The 19,333-nt window shown below is 41.7% G+C and overlaps 1 protein-coding gene across 3 annotated transcripts in view; it reads right to left on the bottom strand.

The window, feature by feature from the left end:
- LOC115794142 (plectin-like) overlaps positions 1–19,333 on the bottom strand; it is a 105,577-nt gene that overhangs the window by 52,665 nt on the left and 33,579 nt on the right. For 2 of the 3 annotated variants that reach the window (XM_030749458.1, XM_030749461.1), the window contains exon 1: positions 976–4,576. The exons of the other annotated variant lie outside the window; for it this stretch is intronic. In XM_030749458.1, coding sequence (XP_030605318.1) covers positions 976–4,303 — 3,328 coding nt within the window. In that variant the 5' untranslated portion in view covers positions 4,304–4,576. Of the gene's footprint in view, positions 1–975; positions 4,577–19,333 lie in introns of those variants that run through there. 3 annotated transcript variants of the gene reach the window in all.

Here is a 19,333-nt window from a genome sequence, read left to right as displayed (position 1 = left end):
TGTTGACATTACCCACATAACTCCCCTGTTAATGCCCTTTGCATAATGGAATGCAAAGGGCATGCCTCTCTTTCCTTCAAGACAGACTAATGTGAGAATCAAGAAAACAACTTTAGCACACAAACCAGAGCCAAGAACACAGCTTTACTGGAGGAAAGAGGGCTAATGCTCCCCAAAGCACCACACCTCCCGTATTTTGGCTTTAACTAATGCTTAACTGTCTCTGCAGGGAACAGGCGAGGCTGAATTTCATCAAACAGCCCCACCTTGTTGGAATGGCTGCAGATCTTCATAATCCTCCTGGCAAACACTCAGAGATGGCTCCAGAGATAACTGTTACCACTCAAACAGTCTGTAGAGACTAATTTTGCCTATTATGCAACAACATCAAAATTCCCCACCCCAAAAAGTGGGAATTTTCTTGGCATTTGATTTGTTTCTTAAGTGCTACTGATGCATGTAAAAGCTTGAAAGATTAGAGGCAAATTATTTTTGTTAGTATTTATTGCTGCAAAAAAAGGGAACCTGTGTCAAGTGGCAATAAGACACTACGCAGGGATCATGCTAGAGATACAATATCTATTTTAACACAAAGATAATTCAATCACAACCACATCTTAAAAATCTCCTCACTGTTTCACTCAAACTGAAAAGTGGCTCCCTCTGCACCACATCACAAAATATATTCTGAGCTTGGTAACGTAATTTTAAGCCATAAACTATAATCAAATCACCCCAAATAATACTTTGGAAGGGAAGTTGTAGACAATTACAGAATGATCATGTTATTCAGAGAATAAAAAATGCTGTAAGTACATGGTGTATAAGTGCAAAGCACCAACAGTGCTGTCATCGAGTACCCTCAGCCCTCCCATGCTTCAAAGAAAGGTGGGAATCTAGATGCAAGAGTGATTGCATCACAGAGACATTGGAAGATAGAAAGAAGTAGGTTAACTGGCAGGCATTCAAACAAACCTTCAATGAAGTTAGGCCATGTCTTCTCCTCTGGCTCCCCCAGTGAGTGGTCCCAGTCTGCCTCTGGTGACGCTCCTTGAACCTTGTCCCTTACTGCCTGCGCCAAGATTGCCCGCTCTATAGCGATTTCTTCCAGAACATCCAGGTCCAGTTCCTCTTCTTCCTCCTCTGGCTGCACAGGTGGAGGTGGTGGTGACTGCTGTCCAGCTGTCTCAGGACTAATAACCTGTTTCACCTCAACTATCTCTTCTACTACTACAATTTTCCTCTTCATGGCGGCCTCGTCTATGTCAGATGTTTCGGACTCACAGGTGTCGTGCAGGTGAGGCTGGGCAGGATGGGTCACAGGTATGGCAGTAGCGGAGGGTGTGTCCTCTACCAAGTCCCTCTTCTTCTCTCCCTCCTTCTTTAAGGCCTCAGAAACAGAGAGCCTTTCCTCTGTGCTGCACTCTGCTGCCTTAGCGGCCGAATGTTGTGCAACTTTGGGAGGCTCCTCTTGCTCGGCGAGTGGGCTGGCCTGTGCCTGCGCTGCAGCTGGCTCCGCTGTTACTGCTGGTGCTGCTGACGCTAATTCTCCGGCTGCGGGTGCTTTGCTCGCACTGGAGGATGTTTCTGGTTTTGGAGCCTCCCGCTTGATTTTTTCTGCAAAGAGCAGTGCTGGCTCCACCTCCCTTTTGTCTGCTGGGGCCTCAGAGAGCACAGCTGCTGCCTGCCTGATTTCCTCATTGCACATTCTTTCAAGAGTCATCTTTAGAGAAATGTTAGTTTCTGTCAGTCCAGAGGCCGTGTCAGGGCTGTCTTTAACTGTAGCCTTGGGCAGGGGTGTAATATCAGTTGATGGGAATGTTTCTGCTTTAGGCGAAAGGACAGGTTTTATGTTTATAGTCTCTGACTCGGGTGCTTTAGCCTGCTTTCTACCTTTTCCTTTTTTCTTTCCCTTTGAAGGTTCCTCTGTAGCTTTCTCTGTATTTATGAGGGATTTAGTCTCAAGTGTGGGTTTCTGAGATTCTGACGGGGGGGCAGGGTTTTCCTCCTTGGGTTTAGGGCTCGCTTGCACAAGCTCCACTCCACTTATTTTCTGCACCGTCACGGTTTCCACTTTGGTGACAGTCATTTCCTCAGATTTCACTGGCTCCATATGGGGCAACATAACATTTAACACCCCCTTGGGGGATAATGGTCCCTGTATGTGCTTGCTGACACTGCTTTCCTCAACCTTCTCTTTTACTTGTGCATCCACTAGAGGCACTGCAGGAATCTGCCCTAATGGCAGTGAGGCTTCTTCTGAAAAAGCCTTTGTTTGTTTAGGGACATCTTCTATTTTCTCCCCGTCAGTATGTAATTTAGCCTCATTTTTCTCTGCTCCCTTTAAACAGGTAGACACAGTTAAAGGCTCCGGTGAAATAACTGCTGCAGGTTCAGTGTTATTTTCTGCCACTTCCTCTTGGGACTTCTCTTTAGTGTCTTTGTCCTTCTCCATCTTTGGGTCAGGTGATCCCTCAGTATTGGCACTCTTAGAGGCCTCACCTGGAGATTTCTTTTTCTTTCTTTTTGATTTTGAGCCTCCCTCAGCCACTTGTTTGGTTTCTTTAACCACCTCTGTGATGACAACATGTTGAGGAGGCTGAGATGAATCAGTTTCTTCTTGTACTTTTATTGTGGGGTCCCGCAAGGCAGCTTTAGGGGCTTCTTTTTTGACAAGTGGAATCACCTTAGCATCAGTTTTCTTCTCTTCTGCAGTCATCTCTGTAGCTTTTGCTGTGACAGGCTGTACGTCTTCAGCATTGGCCAGAGGTGCTGCGAGAGTTGTTGTGGTAATGGTAGATTTAACTTCAACAGTTGAGGATTTGAGTATCGTAGTAACTTTTAGGGGCACTTCATCAGTTTTGGACTGGGCTGAGAGATTCTCCAAAGTTGCTTTAGCAGGGATAGATTCCTGGGCCTCTTTAACCTCTGCTGCATTAGTGGCGCCCTCTGGTTTGCTTGTGGTGCTGTGAGGTTTGGGTTTAGTGGTCTCTTTAGTGACAGCTGCATTTGTAGTTTTTTCTTTCGTATCATGTAAGATTTTAGATTCAGCTGAAACTGGGGCCTTCACCTGTGTGGGCTTAACTGATTCCTCCTTTATCTTGCACTTCCCTTCTTTGACAGCTTTATTAGCAGGTTTTGTGATGACAGGGGTAGCAGCGGCAATGTCAGTAACCAGAGCAGAGCCTTTTGAAGAGACTTGTTGGGGCTTTACTTGATCATTGGCAGTTTTAGCTGGAGCACTGACATCTGTGGATTCAACTGGATCCACAGCCACCTTTATCATTTTCTCTTCTTTGGCATTGAATTCAGGAAGCACTGTGATAGCTGATTTGCTTGTAATCATTTCAGCAGACTTCACAGAAGCTCTCTCCTCAGTAATAATCCTCTCCTTAAACTTCACTTCCTCATTTGTTTTGGGAGCAGAGGGCTTAGCTGGAATCTTTGATGCTGCAGCACCTGTAGCCGCAGCGACAGCAGTCACAGCTAATGGTAGGGCGGTTTTGGAGGATATCAGAACGCTCTGTGATGCATCCTGTTTCAAAGCTGCTGTCTGGGAAGGAGCAGAACTCGTTGGCTTCTCTTTTTCGACCTCCAACACTCTCCTCCTTTGTGATGATGTTATTGGCTTCTCACCGTTGACATCAAACTCCTGGTGAGTGACTCTTCTCACCCTGTAATCCTCCATCATTGCTGTTTCACTTCTGAAGCCAGTGCTCTTCTTGAAAACATGCTGAGGCCGGTCCTCTGCTTCCCATAAGGCTTTTTCTCTGACTGGTTCTGCAGTCAGTGGACGCCCTCTGAACCTAGGGGTCCTATCAGAGTAATTCTCTCTTTCTCCTGGACCCATCATCTTATGGCGGTAGCCTTGACGTTCCGCTACTGCCTCTGGATTTTCTGCTTCACCCCTGCGTCCTGGCTTAGGAACATAAGATGTTGGACCTTCTACAGATTGGACCCGTGCAGCTCGGTGAGCAATGGCCAGAGTGGCGGCTGGCTTCCTAATCCTTTGCAGAGAGGCAGGAACAATCTCGGTGGGCAGGTGGAGGTAGTCACGCAGGTAAACAATGCCATCATTGGTCACGTACCAGTAGAAATGTCTCCAAGCAAATGTTTCCTTCACATATCCCCTGGACTTAAGAGACCCCATGGCACGAATTACTTGAAGGTTGCTTACACTTTGCACCTCTGGGTGTTTGATCTGCGGCCTCTTGTCCTTCTTAGCCACCATGACACCATCTCGAAACAGGACCTCATAGATGGCCCTTAGGTCGTGCAGGGGCATCAGCATTCCAGCAACCATTGTGGTTTGTATCAGTAAACTCTCTCAAATTGAAACTAAAATGGACAACATCAAACAAAGAGGAGCGTCTCACACTGTGTTGTGTGAACGAATCAAGTGCCAAAACCAGCTGGCACGTGTTGCTTAATTCATTAAGGAAAGAATGAAAGAAGAAATCCTTGTAATGATTTTTCTTACTGTCTCTTCTCCTTGCTCCTGTCGGTCCTTTGGTTGTAGTGAAGAAAATAAATATTCCTCTGTTAATAAGTTTAATGTCTCCCCCCTACATTCAGGGTGGCTGGGAATGAGCAGTCTCCGTTCTGCCGAAATGGCAATGACAGAATGGAAGAGAGGCAGTGTGTGTGTGTGTGTGAGAGAGAGAGAGTGAGAGAGAGAGCGCGCAAGGCACACTTCTCAGTCCGGCTCCTCCTACCTTCCCTCTCTTTCTCTTAGGAAAAAACTGTCATGGAAAAAAAAATCTCACTAGAGTAAATACAGCAGGAAGCTAGAAGGAAAAAAAGTGTCTGCAATAAACTGACTGAAATAAAATTCAAGCAAAAGTCAAATGAATGGATAAACGCGCCTGTGGAGTGAGCACGTCCGACAGCTCTATGACTTCTGCGAAGAGTCCCACCTACACTCAAAAGCAAATGACTCCTATAATGTACTCATATGCTCACCTCTGAACACATACTATGACTGGGTGACACACACCCTCTGGCATGCGATGCACACTGCATCAGTGACTGCACTGTTCTGTTCAGTCATTATCAGAAAGAAAAAAAAAAAAACAGCCAGCTGGCATCCATCCAATCCACCCCATGTAAGTTATAAAGCTCAAGGTGTCTAGCTTTACACATTTCAAGATCAGGTGTCACTGAAGAGCTTTTACTCTACACACAGCACGGTTTTCAGATCTCATATGACACAGTCTTAGAATATATCAGGTGACATTTAAAGAGAAAATACATAAATCATGATAATGTATTTTGGTCAGACTGCACATAGATAAGATATGAAAAGACGGAACTGTTACTGGTTGTCTCATATCGCTCGTGCCTATATAATAATAGCAAACCTAACATTAAGTTTAATTCTATCCTTATCTGTGTTTGTTTTGGGGATCTCCAAGCCGACAAGAAAAGAAGGATACATGGACTAATCAGTGTTTCCTTTGCAGCTCAGTAAAGTGATGCAACAGGCTGTAAAGCAGCCTAAAGTTGTACTGTTACTTCAGATGGTTAATATTCGGGCCATGAAGGAAGAATCTGTCTTGTACAACTATATAAAGAACTGTGCATTATAGCTAACCTTTTCACCACTCCCAGGAACTTGATACCAGTTTTCTATCCAGAGATCACTTCTCCCTTCTGTACATCTGTCTCCTGTTCGTCTCTTAGTGTCAGAGAGAGCGTTCCCCCGTGACCGGTGTTCAGCGAAAGCCAAACTGGAAGGAAACCTGACAATTGTCACTTAAAGCAGAGGAGCACGTGTTCGTTTGTCTGCGCTGCAGACAGTGAGCTAGTTATGAAATTATAGTGGTGGTGAATGGGCAGCGATGAAATGACGCATTCCCCCTGATGTTTGAAACCACACACACTATTACACATACAAACACTGGCAGAAAACTGTTTTCATTTTTTTCCCATGGCAACAGTCAAATGAAGTAAGCCTGTTCTGAGCAAGCCACATATCCGCTTTCACGGCTGCAGTGGAGAAGCTGGCCGTAAATCTGTCGGCTAAGCAGCTGGACTACTGTACCGTTTATTAGCCCGCTATTTGCAAAGACACCTTTATCTCATCATTGTCAAAACAAGCTGTTAGCACATCATCAAACTCTGATGAGCAATCAAGACAGTGAAAACAAAATCTCATGGCAAAATAATATTTTTTAATACAGTATACAGTATACCTACACTTACAGTACAGGCAAATATCAGATACTGATATATTAAATGGAGAATTGTCAGCCCTGTAGAACGACAGGTAGACCTATTATAAAACTCACTAATCCTGTTAATAATCTACTAATTACCAACAATTCCTTTCAAACAGGTTTTACGCAGCTGTCAGTTTTGACATCCGTCTCAGACAAGGAGGTGATGCCTTAGGCCACCAACAGCATATATGCTCTTATGCATTCCTTGTTAAGGGATGGTGTTAAGTTTAGTACTAGTCAGTGATTCATAAGGCAGGGAGGAGCTTTTATTTAAGGAACAAAGGGAATTTTCAGGTTCAGTGTACAAGGAAGGCATTCCTCTGTATTATGAAACAAACATTCTCTCAGTGGCAAGCTGCAGTCTGCCTGACGGGGAAACAGAAGTGGTGTATGTGCATGTGTGAATCCTCAAGCTTCGGCATGAGTGAGCATCTAAGCCACATTAGGTCGCAGTCACCGTAGTTTGCATGGAAGAGACCAACTTGTCTGCAAACACTTGCAAACTACTTGCTGAGCAGTAGTCAAACCGAAAACTTTGATGCAAACCGAAAACAAAGTGCGCTCTCCTTCAAAGTAAAAGTTGCACCTTTTAAAATATGTTGCTTGCACTGGTAAGGCACACCTTTAACTCTGAAGGAGAACGTTCTCTGTTTCAAGTTTGCTTGCAGTTCTTTCAAGTTTCACTACAGCTTGGAGAGTAAATAGTGAGTGTGTGCAGACAAATCAGTACCTTCCATGGAAGCAATGATAAACTGTGGCAACCTGCTAGCAACCAGATGCTAAATGATAAATGGACTGATTCTTGTACAGTGCTTTTCTACTCTACCTGAGAACTCAAAACGCTTTATACAACATGTCTTCAGTCACCCATTCACACAAGCACTTTTTTCTACATCTGTGTTTTCTATCTAACATTCACATTCCAATAAACACAGCAGAGAGCAACATGGGGTTCAGTATCTTGCCCAAAGATTACTTTGACATGCAGGCTGGGGCAGCTAGGGATCAAACCACCAACCTTCCAATTAGCAGATGACCCACTCTACCTGAGTCACAGCCACCCCCAAAGCAATCAAAAGTGCATTTATTAGATGCAGCAACTTCTTTGCAATCAATTTCACTCAGCAAAACTCATCAACCTCCAGCATCAACCAGTTGGGGGTTTTTCCTAGAGTTTGGAGGTTGCAGGGAGGGGTCACTGACCAGTCTCATAGGCCTAAGTCATGTTAAAAAATTAATAAATAAAATATAATTATATATAATTGCTAATATCACCAAGACAATGCCAAATTATTCTCCATTTATTCAAAAAGTTCCATAAAATTGAAACTGACTGATAAAAATAAAAAATTAAAAGAGCTGAACAGATAAAATCCTACAACAAGGAAGAATTTGTTCTCTAAACGTCTCTAAACAACTGTTCTCATCACTCCCCAAATTCCTACTTGTTCAAAAAAAACAAATTAATTAATATATGATATGCTGTCTTTGGTTTCTTTTTAATTAAATAGAGTAATTCTTACACACTCCATATTAAAATGCAAGCATCAGGGTGAACTGACATCGGTATGTATGGTGCCTTGCCCTCTGTGTTGCATATCACTGTGATTTCATGCACTGTTTATGCACAAAGTGTTCAGTGAACTTCAAGCTTCTGACAGTGACCCTTATTCTGGCTTGAAGCCCGGTCCCTTCAGCCATCCAAATATTAGACTGGCATGCTTCAAAAGAAATACTGTATCACCAGGGTGTGCTGCTGCTGCTGCTGGTTTTAACAGTGAGTTGCTGGTTGCAATAGCTGTTTGCAGGTTTGATGTGGCATTGGCGATTTTCCTGATAGGAAGCACTGCCAGATGAGAATGGCATGGCAATATACAGTAGAACTAATGCAACCTAATATTATTCAGACTACAAACAGACAGAGCAAGAACAGGCCAGCCACAGATGGAAGGACAATGTGATTGACTGAAACAGAGAAACAGGACTTTGAGAAAGAGTATCCAAAGAGTTTCCTGGTTAGGGGTCTACTTCTGCTGCCTCCACCAGTCCCAGAATAGACTTGTCACCACCAGCTGATGGTGCCTGGCACATGGCCCAATGTGAAGGGCTTTACAGGTGTCCTCCATCCTCATATCAGAACCAGGCTACTCAAGCCTCTTCCATGGAAAGCAAAGGTCAGTGAGGCCTTTCTTACCCACTGATGTAAGCACATTCATTACTCGAAGTAGGTAAGGTCAAAACACTGTTTAAACTACAAAAGAAAAATATCTTAATATGATAAATTGATTGATCCTCCTAATAAATGCACATTCTGTTTCATGTAAAATGCTACATTGCAAACTGAGTATATACAACTATCATGTTATCAAGATTTAGAGTAAAGTCCACACCTGGCTATAAAACCACAAGTCTAAAATACTGTGAACTGTTAATGAGAATGCACTGAAGCATTCAAGCTGACCGTGTTACCAGCTGAAAAAGTAAAAATTAGTCTACCCTAAGTCATGACTTGCACCTTTGTAGTTGTGACGCGATGCACGAGAGCCCATTTTTATCCAGATGGTAAGCCTATTTTTATTTGAGGAGCTTGCCTCTTAGCTGTGTATGGTTAAGCAAGTGTCTCCATAGTCTGAGACAGCTGTGCCCCCTGACATAGCTGATGCATGTTAGAGCCCAAACACCCGACCTAGGAATCTGCTAAAATTAGAGGTAGTTGTGAACAGCTTTATATGGAGGTTTACGGCTGTCACAAGTATATTTATAGGCTTTCCAAGTAATCAGAGTAAACGAATTTATGAACTTGGCCTTAGCTGAATTATTTTTTATAATAGCACAACAGTAAACATAGACAAGGACAAGTGAGGAGAACAAAACATACAATACAAAACAGGACAAAGAAAGAATAGGTGAGCGTGCATTTATATGTATGCATGCATGCATGTATGTGCAGATGCACCTATTTTACATCCCACGGTGTTTGACCAGGGACCTGCATCTTAACAGTGAGAAACAAGAGAGAAGGAAAAGTGATCACTACCAGGATCATCACCCCATCAAATGAGTGATAGATCAGTTGGTGGAAGGGAGTGCTTTGGCCTTGGCCACTGGCAATGAGGAGGGGACAGGGCGCCATCCAGCTACAGAAAGGGAAGGATGGCATGTCAAATTTTTGCTGTTGTTTGTATACACATCATTAATTGCTGTCTGATTTTGTTCCTTTTTGAGCCACCTCCTGACTTAAATAGGAGGATGCTGGCCCAGTCCGTTCCACCTCTGTTAATATTGCTCCAAGACCCCAAGGAAGAACTAGTTCATCATGGACTGTCAGATAGACAACCTTAGCTACCTTCTAAAGTGCAGTAGAAATTGCCTAAGTTAGATTCAAATGGCCCATGGAATTTTATCAGACTTGTAAAAAATGTCTTACGTGTAAGTCGGATAAAATCCGGCTTACACATGAGACAGAAAAAAAAATCTGTCAATTCGAGGCTCTGGCAAAATGGAAACTTGCTTAAACCAAAGTAACAATGCCATATCAATGTCGGCATAGGAAATCTTTTTGATTCTCTTTAACAATCCAACTTTGGCTGCAACGTTTTCTTTATTTTCCACAGTCTCAATGATTTGGGATTTTTTTTTTTCCAAAATATCAGACAGTTTCTTTCTGCTTCATCCCTGGATTTGCTTCTGCAAATTTTATAATCTCATATTTTTGGTCGAAAGTGCGAGTTTGTAGCTTTTGCTTGACTCCCGCACTTGCCATAATTGTCTTCGGTGAAATGAACTGATTCGCCTAGTGCGGCCAATCCAGACTGTATAGACACCCGAGCGATCTCCAGGTGTTGTTAGTGTATGTAGCTGTGCATGAACGAGCCGATGTACGGAGTTTGCATGGACCGTAGATATTGGAATTGGGTGTGGCGGGAGTTGAGGAGGGCTTCAGGGCTAAACTCATCCGATTTATGCAATGACCTTTAGTTGTAAATGCATTATAATGGCATCAGATTTTTCATCCAAGACCCGACTTGTATGATCTGATTTAGGTGATGATTTTTATCAGAATTGACGTGGAAAAATCGGGACCTGCAGAAGCCATTCGTCTAGAGCAAAAATCAGTTTTGTGTGACTTCGACTTAGGCAATTTCTACTGTAATTCATTAAAAATAAGAAAATTTTGTCCCAAACAGAAATCTCTCGATGCTTTTGATGGATTGTCTTTTCCTCTAGTCTTACAGTGAGTTAAGCTGAGGGCTCTAAAGACATTTACATGATGGGATGTTTGGTCCCTTAAATATTCTTCTAATGTCACTAAAAGGTTGAGTACATAGTTTATGACTGACAGCATTCCTAAGTGTAGGCATAGTCTGTATTTAGCTCTAACTGGTAAATGTTAGCTTGCTCACCCGCTAAACTAAAATAGTGATCGTTTAACATATACCTGCTAAAATTCATTACGCTAGAGCTGTCATTGGGAAAATGTTATATTTAGAAAACTAAAGTTAATGTGCTGGCTCAAAGAGTGAGCCAATCCACAAAGACCTCCATGTCAAAACTAAGATTTTTACAGTCTGGTAAAAACTGTTTTAGCCGCTAAGGATAGCTTCTCCCTTCATATCAGGGTTGATTTCATAAAAACTTTTAGCTGTAGCTATGTATCTGTGTGGTGATTTTACCTTTCTTATCTGAAAAATAATGTGACCTGCTGTGTTGATACAGCCCATCTAAGAAGTCTGTGCTCCAGTTGTGATGAAAACACAGGAAATTCTAGTATTCTGTTAGTCTGTTAGAACTAATTAGCAGGTATATGTGTTAATTGTGTTACACAAGGGAAATCTAGTTTGCTGTAGTTTTTTCCCCATATGCACTCATAATAACCACTCCTGTACCTAAAGATAAAGCTCTAAATATATATAAATGTGTTTTTACTACTGTAAGAAGCTGACACATGTAGTCTTAATATAACCCTCACGACAACCTTGACTGGTTTCTGTATGGGTCAGCCTGAACAACAGTTTCAATTAGTGCTAAACTAGCCTTTGAAATGCAAGGAGAGAGAGGCTGGAAGGATTAACCCCTGGTGGTGGCGGGTGGCTGGCATCTCTGAGCGCAACTCTGAGCGTAACTGAGATCGAGGACTCGAAAAGGACTGTGCCTCCCATGCAATGCCAGAGGGGCCAGATATAGTTGGAGGGATGGCTAAAAGAAAAACCCCAAACTCTTTATACTTTAAACAGAACCAACAAACACAAAACCACAGAAGTCGGTAAACCACAGAATGGCTGCAAACAAAGAAGCACTTTGTGTTAGGGGTTGGTGAGCATGAAACGAGAGATGTGTCTTTGGCATTCCTTACTCTGCTGCAAAACTAAATAATCAACTGTTCCTGGATAACTGAACTAAAAAGAACAGAGAAATCAAAGTTGGAGGAGGAAAAACGCTCGCTTTCCTGCACAGAGCTGTGGGGCAAGAATAACAAAGTTCTGAAATAAATCAAGATACTATGAGAACTGCACTAAACTTTCCTTGACTTACAAAATCTCTGGCCTGTTAAAAACAACTGTATAGTAAGACAACCTTTTTTTTTTTTAAATTAAAGCATGATTAACTTACAAACTAAAAGAAAAAATCAGTAAATTAAAAATAAAAAAAAAGCTTTACTAATAAAAACTGCAATGACATCACTTTAAAAAAAAAAAAAGTAAGAAAAGCCAGGTCTTGCCAATATGCACGTAAACGCACATGGAAAAATCTATAAAGTGATGAGTGTCTGAGGTAAGAAAAATGACAGGCGTTGCTTGGGTCTTAGACTCCACCAGTCACGGATCACACGGACTTTTCCTTTTCCAGAGTGGAAAGAAATTAAGTCACAGATTATGTCTCCTCTCGGCCTCCTCACCAGCCAAAAATGAGCAGGGGGGCACCCAAAAAGTTTGCCAAGTCCCTTTCATCCATACTTACTGTCACTCTAACAAGCTTTTTGTCACATCTTAGTGGAGGGTTCCTAATGTGCCCAACCTTACAATGTCCCTGGCAGCCTCTCAGATTTGGACAGTAGCCCGCCCATGATGGGGTAAATCAGAACAGACCGAAAGCAGAAGCAGTAATGTGGCAGACTGTGCTATTCCCTACAACTGATGGAGAAGACACATTCATCACTTTCACATTTTCCATCTAGTATCCAACACTGAAATCTGCACTAAAAGTAAAGCATGTTTCTCCCCTTTCTGACGCAATAATGTAATTGAAATCAGTCTCTGGTGTTAAATTCTGCAAACAGCCAGCGATTACAAAAATTCTTTGTGCTGTAAACAAGTTCCAGCCGTGAGATCGGGACAGAAAATTTGAACCAGCTCTCTGCTCTCTTGTTCTCTCTCTCTGGTGAGAGGCGTATGCCAGCTCAGCTAAACAGCAGCCAGGGATCAGACTCAGCATGCAGGGGATGTATTATACCGTTTAGGAGCTAGAAAGGTTTAAATGTTGCTGTACAAATTAGGTGGGAACTTCCAATTTATCTCCTCAGATTCCACGATATGATAAAATGTGTCTTCTTTACTTAGCCACACCTCTTCATGACATAAGCCTAATGCTAACCAATGCAGAGAATCATTAACTTGCTGCCTTTGTACTCAGTCTCCAGTACTGTATTATGACCACTTACCTTTTCTCGGGCTGAGCCAGAACCGATCTCCAAGAGGATCTCCTATCTCCATGCTGCTTTGATCTGACATATTATACAAAGGCCTCAGAGGCTGCAACAAAACACCTTTCTGCTTTTGTGACACACTCAAATCCACACTGCTACTCCCTTCTTTTCACATAGAGACCTACTGCCTGGCCAGCTGACCGACATAGCATGCAATATGGGGCTAAGAAAGAGAAGGAATGGGAGCGGAGGGGTACTTTCAGGGCAGGGAGGGTGTTTGTGAGAAGAAAAAAAAAAAGGAACAAGGAAATCTTTTCATCTCTGTCCCATAAATGCAGAGTAACATCTACACCATAAATCTGAGGGGCTTGCCAAACTGGACACATCCTCTCTGCTGCCCCGGATACCCTCCAACACGTCCCATACATCTGTAGGCGCCCACGCTTTATTCCATTATCAGCTTGTTGAGGGACCAACACTGGATGCCTTGTTCAAGAAAGCAAGCAAATTACAGTCCCAGACATTAAGATGAAGAGTACACAGAAGGGGAAAAAAGGATAGACAACAGAACTAGGCAGAGATAGAATAAAGAACTAAAAGTCAGTCTGTAAAAGGCACCACCAAGGCATCCAAAATACACCCAACAACAACTCTGACTTTACCCCTTGCATACTTACTCTGGTTTACAACAAGCAATTAAGCCTTTTGTAAGCTGTTAAAAAGAAATGTGTTAATCTTAAAACAGCAACCAGTTGATAGCAATCAAGGAGAAAGGCTGTCAGCATGCAAACAACCAACTGATGTAGCATATTTCAAGAGATGGGAGATGAACAGCTAGCAGTAAAGGTTTTTTTTATCAGTTCTGGCATGTTTCCAATTGTCCTAAAGGGTACAAGCACATGATTTCAGCAAAGGACCATTAGTTCACACACTGACGCCTCCAAAAAAAAAAAAACAAAAAACATTTTTTGCCAATATGCATATAGCCCACAGTATTAATTTTTTAATGGAAATAATTTGTCAGTCACAGACTCCCATGTTAAAAACGCTCCAGTCTCATACTAAATGCATTTTTACTTTCCAGTATACAGATCATGAAAACTACTGCATTTGTGATTTTTATCATAACCAGCTTTTAAGATGGGCTTACAGTTTGCATAGGCAGAGATTTATGCAAATTCAAGTCACAGAACAGGAGCTCTGACAAACAACACGACTTGCTGTTTGGTTCAAATTATACCAGAACATCCAAGAAGTATGTGCTCCAGTTTGAATGAAAGCAATTCTGGTTTAATTTGTAAGTTGCTTAGCACTAATTAGCAGGTATCTATGCCCATTTGGTGCAACCATGCAGTATAGAAACACCAAGCTAGCTAAAATTAGCTGATGATTTAGCACTCCACCCTCTTATCCAAATATGGCCACATCAAAAAAGAAGACAAAATGGCAATGTCCATAAATCCGGTCTAGGCTTCAAAATGCAGGTCTAAAGAAGCATTCACAGGAATTATTTCTATCTTTTACTGAGTGTACACAAAATTTACACAAAGAAGCTACTTTCAGCTGCTCCCTTACAGGTCACCACAGCGGGTAGCTTTGCATATTTGATTTGGCAGATTTTTACGCTAGATGCTCTTCCTGATGCAAACCCCCAAGGATTTGTCTCCTCCCGGTCTCGAACAGGGGACTTTTTGCTTGGTAGGTGAATGTGTAAAGTAAAATTTACACAGTAAAGCTAAAATGGATACAACAGGATCCACAATCAGAATTCCCTCCAGTAATTCTAAGTTTACATGTTTACTTTATTGGCTAACTGTATCAGTGAACAGGCAAAATGCAGGGTTTAAACTGATTGACTAAATAATACTGGCTAAGAAAAAGATAATTATTAAACCAAAAATACACCTGCCAACTAGTAGCAACGTAGTCCGAGCTAACCTGTTTGTAGCCTTGGATAATACGCTGAAGCGGTCTGCCAAAAAGCGGGTTTCAGATCAAATGAAGGTGTTTATTTTCCGAGATTTTTTTTGCTATAATGTAGGAGGACTCCCCCTGGACAGCCTCTTTTTTCGATTTTTTTCCATTCTTTCAAGCCTTTGGTATTAAACGATTGTTTTTCAAAAACCTCGCCGAAGTTAACATGTCAGAAACACCGATGGCACATATGGACATTAATTTAAGGTATACTGTATGGACGCGTAATTTTATGTTTCAACTTGAAACTGTTAGTTTCATCAAGTTTTCTTGATCAGAAAGTAGTTTAATAACACCCAGAAGTCAGTTCAGACAAAATTTAACTATTCTGTTTGTTATAAAGCTGTTTTCTCAGCTCTTACATTTTCTGTTTGCCATACATCTGCCTCTCTTTCCTGAAAATTTCATTCAAATATTGATTTCAAGTCAGAAAAAAATGCTAACTTTTCTACGTGTAATGCACTTTTAAAATCACAGTTTTCCATTGATTATAATGGTGAAATACATTCTAATGGAGTAGTTAATCGGGTGTAACTTCTTTATTGTTTGTGCTATTGCTGTGGTTTTTGGATCAAAATGTATTCTTTTTCCATGCTCTATCTGCACAGGTTTCAGATGTAACTGAAAAGAATGAAAATTTTTGTAACATACCTAAAACTAGGCAAACATCATACCACACAGAATTTGCAAGACACAGAAAATTTGTAACACTCAAAATTATACATTTACAAAATGACACATCTGAACAACATGCGGGGTAATGTTCGCTAGTCCGGTAGCATAAGAAGGTGTTAAGAGCTGAGTGGCTCCTCCTTCCCTTTTATTAAAGAACAGCAAAGACAGATACAGAGCATGAAGAACAGAGAGCAGAGATGCACTAAAATAACTTGTGACCAAGAGGGAAACTCTGTCTGCTGTTTGGAGGTCTCTCAGTTTATTTAAAAAAAAAAAGACACATTTTGCTTCACTTCTGCTTGTGCTGCTTCTGTGCTGCAAATTTTCCCTGATCGTGGACTCCTCCACACACAACACTGAACCGAGTGAGGCAAGGTAACGATTCTTCACCAACCACAAAGTAACTGGTAACACAAAGTCTGCGAGAACAAATTCAAGTGGAGCTTCTTTCAAATCCAAACTTCAGAACTCTGCTGTGAAAGCACTAATGTGGCATTACACCTACCCAAAGAGCAGACAGCCTGACAAAGACTGACCATGTGCCAAACACTTATTTTTTGTTAACAAGTGGACTGTGCGTTTATTGATTTTGCTGTGTTTTATTTTACTTTCTTTTTAATTACTTTCACTTATTTACATTAAAACACCTGCTAACACAAAAATAACATCAATTTTACAATATATATATTCTGATACATATTTGTGGTCATAACACCCAGCAATAAGTACCAATAGTTTGAAACTGTGTTTGAATAGAAACTGGCCCTCACAAAATGGAGCTCCGGGCTGGTAAGTGTGAGTATAAAATGGCTGTAGGGAGTGCCTGGGCTGGCACTGCCAGCCAGCAGGAACCAGTCTGTTTGTACCATCTGAGACACAGACAGCCTCTATAACTCATTCATGACATGAAAGACAACAGAACAACAACAGGAGGCATATCTAAGAAAACATAATCCAAACAAAGTTACAGTTTTAACAAAGACAAAAAAACATTTTTGATTCATGAGTCAGCATCTGCTAACCACATATAGGAGTGGCCACGCAAGCTCTGGTTGCTGTAGCAACACAGCCCACAGGTTAGGCAAATACCATGTGCTGTCCACGGCTGAGGTCCCAGGGCACATGGACTTGCTGCTGCTGCTGCCACGGGCAACCAACTGTCAAACAACAAAACCTGTCACAGGATCCGGACTCTGGCCTTCCCGACTCCGCCACAGTGGGCAGATTTGCATTGTAACCTGAAGAGGCTGAGCTTTATTTTTAGACCGGCATCCTGACCATCAGAATCCAAAAAAACACAGGCAAACACAATACAGGTGACTCCTCATGCATGCATACATATGCTCACACACACACACACACACACACACACACACACACACACACACACACACACACACACACACACACACACACACACACACACACACACACCATCTGGGGAGAATGAATCAGTTGCATTCTTTCTTCCCTTAGGGCACTGAGAAAAAAAAATGACTGCATGAGCCTGTCTTTCACAAAAGAAAGACTTGCAGTAAATCTAGTCCGTGTGCAAAGAAAGGGCCCATTCTGCCACAGCTTTAGAGTCCAGTTACAGACAGTGGTGTCTCACTACCATCATTATCCCAGTAACTTTCATAAACTGGCTTTCACTGTGCTGAACACCCACAAGAGGGCTTTTTAATGTAGGACAGAATCACGGCAGAGGTGGCACTAAGGGTCAGTGTGGCATTTCAGATTCCAGCTGCTGTTCTTTTAAAGGCATTTCTGAAAGACGAAATATTATATTATATATATATATATATATATATATATATATATATATATATATATATATATATATATATATATATATATATATATGACTTTGGTTTTGTTTGTTTGCAAGACTATTGAGACTCAAAGCAGGCTTGTGAAATCTGATTAGTTTTTCAGGTTATACGACAGCAGAAAGCAGGATTTCTCTTTACTTCCTGAAATCCTGTCATTCCAGTGCTGAGATATTAGGACAGGGAACAGCCCCAGCAGCATAACAGATCTGAAGTCGAAGATAAAGGCTAAGATAAGAAAAATGAATTTGAAAGGAAAGACAACACAACAGATGATGAACATTTTACTGGTTGTGCAAGTGTTTTCCTTGTTTTCTTTTCCAGTGAATAATCTTAGGAATGCTCCGGTTGTCTGGCATTATGGCAGTAGAGTATAATTATCCGGAGTAATAAACTATCCAACATGTTCTCTCATGCAACAATGTGAGGACAAGAAGTAATTCATATCCAGACACTTTAATGTCACATAGAAACAAGGCACTGTGCCTGTAACAAAGCAGCACTACTAAAAAGAAAGTATTTAATGTGCAGGTACTGAGCTCCACATTATGGGTGCAGTAAGACATGCCAACTGATTACTTTATATTATTCCCCTAGGCCTGTGGTTCTTGTTTTATTTCACACAGCATTCTCAGTAAGAATGGCTAGAGTATAAAACAAACCACAGGAGATATAAAGCACCACGCCCAGCACTACACAGCTGCAGGATTAATAACATATCAGCCAGTCACATGTTTAAAGTACAATACAGTGGAAACCAGGGACACACTGATAGTGAAATTCTAGGCTCATATTTGATTGGCTGTCAGTGGCGAAACCAATTTTAGTAATCAGCCAGTATGTCTGTATATATGCTTTTCATGAGCCAAATCACCCCACCCCACGATTCAGATGTCTCCACTCCTGCAGGAGATGGCTTCATGCTTGTTTTCATCTGCAGGCCTGCAGTGGCTCTGCATCCTGTTTTCCATTGTGACACCTAAAACTAAACCTCCTGCCTTTAAAGACAGAATAACAGTCCAAACAATAGGCAAGCTTCCCGTCTCCAGTCTGTAATAAAACCCAGTGAGCAGGGGCTGTTCCAACAATGGGCTCGTTTACCAACACTGGCACATTTATGCTTGAGAAAACTGTGATTAAAAAAATAAAATACATTTTTTATATATATATATTTATATAGCAATTACAGGCAAAAAAGTATCCTAATAGTTTGTCCTTGAAGGTGTATGGCCCACATGGGAACCAAACAGCAGAGTAACTACAGCCAACAGCCTATCAGGTTACTCCCCTGACAACTGTAAGAGCTGCTTAACATTTATGCTGCCCTCCCTCCTGATACAGGCTTTGCAACAAAACTTCTCTATGAGCTTTTAAAGGGTTTTCTGTGGCTAATCAATCAATGAATGCACTTCTAAAAACACGTGGGACCACTTACGCAACTTGAACACAAATAGCAGTTCACAGCATTGTACACAACACTGCATTTAAAGTGCGATCTTGAGGTCAAAGTCAAGCTAGCTAGTAAGTACTGCTTTACTGAACTAAATGTGCTGCAGGGTAACCAGATATACCAGAGTATCGAATGAAGCTAACAGAAGCAAGGGAAATGCAAACCAGGTGGATCACCTTTAACAATCATCTACCTGGCTTTGTAAGAAACCCAGGAGTTTAATGTGAGGTGTGGCCAGAGTGATAATCCACCGTCAAGTAAGGAAATGCGAACCAATGTGCACTGGAGGCCACCGTTAACTACAGGAGGATCATATCTGTACTAATGCAATGATATCCCTTACCAAACATTACCACAGAAGAGTGTGCACAAGTTTGCTATTGTCTTGACAATGGCTGAGCACACACACACATGCACACACACACACACACACACACGTATTTGGCATTTTTGCTTTGTGAGTAATGTCACGAGTAACTGAACAAGCATTGTTTGCCTCCACCCAGGCCTTCAATCACACATCCACACATTCATTTCATCA

This window comes from Archocentrus centrarchus, chromosome 16 (genome assembly GCF_007364275.1).
Source record: "Archocentrus centrarchus isolate MPI-CPG fArcCen1 chromosome 16, fArcCen1, whole genome shotgun sequence".
Lineage (NCBI taxonomy): Eukaryota > Metazoa > Chordata > Actinopteri > Cichliformes > Cichlidae > Archocentrus > Archocentrus centrarchus.
The sequence above is the reverse complement of the archived record's forward strand: the minus strand, read 5'-3'. Positions and strand labels throughout refer to the sequence as shown.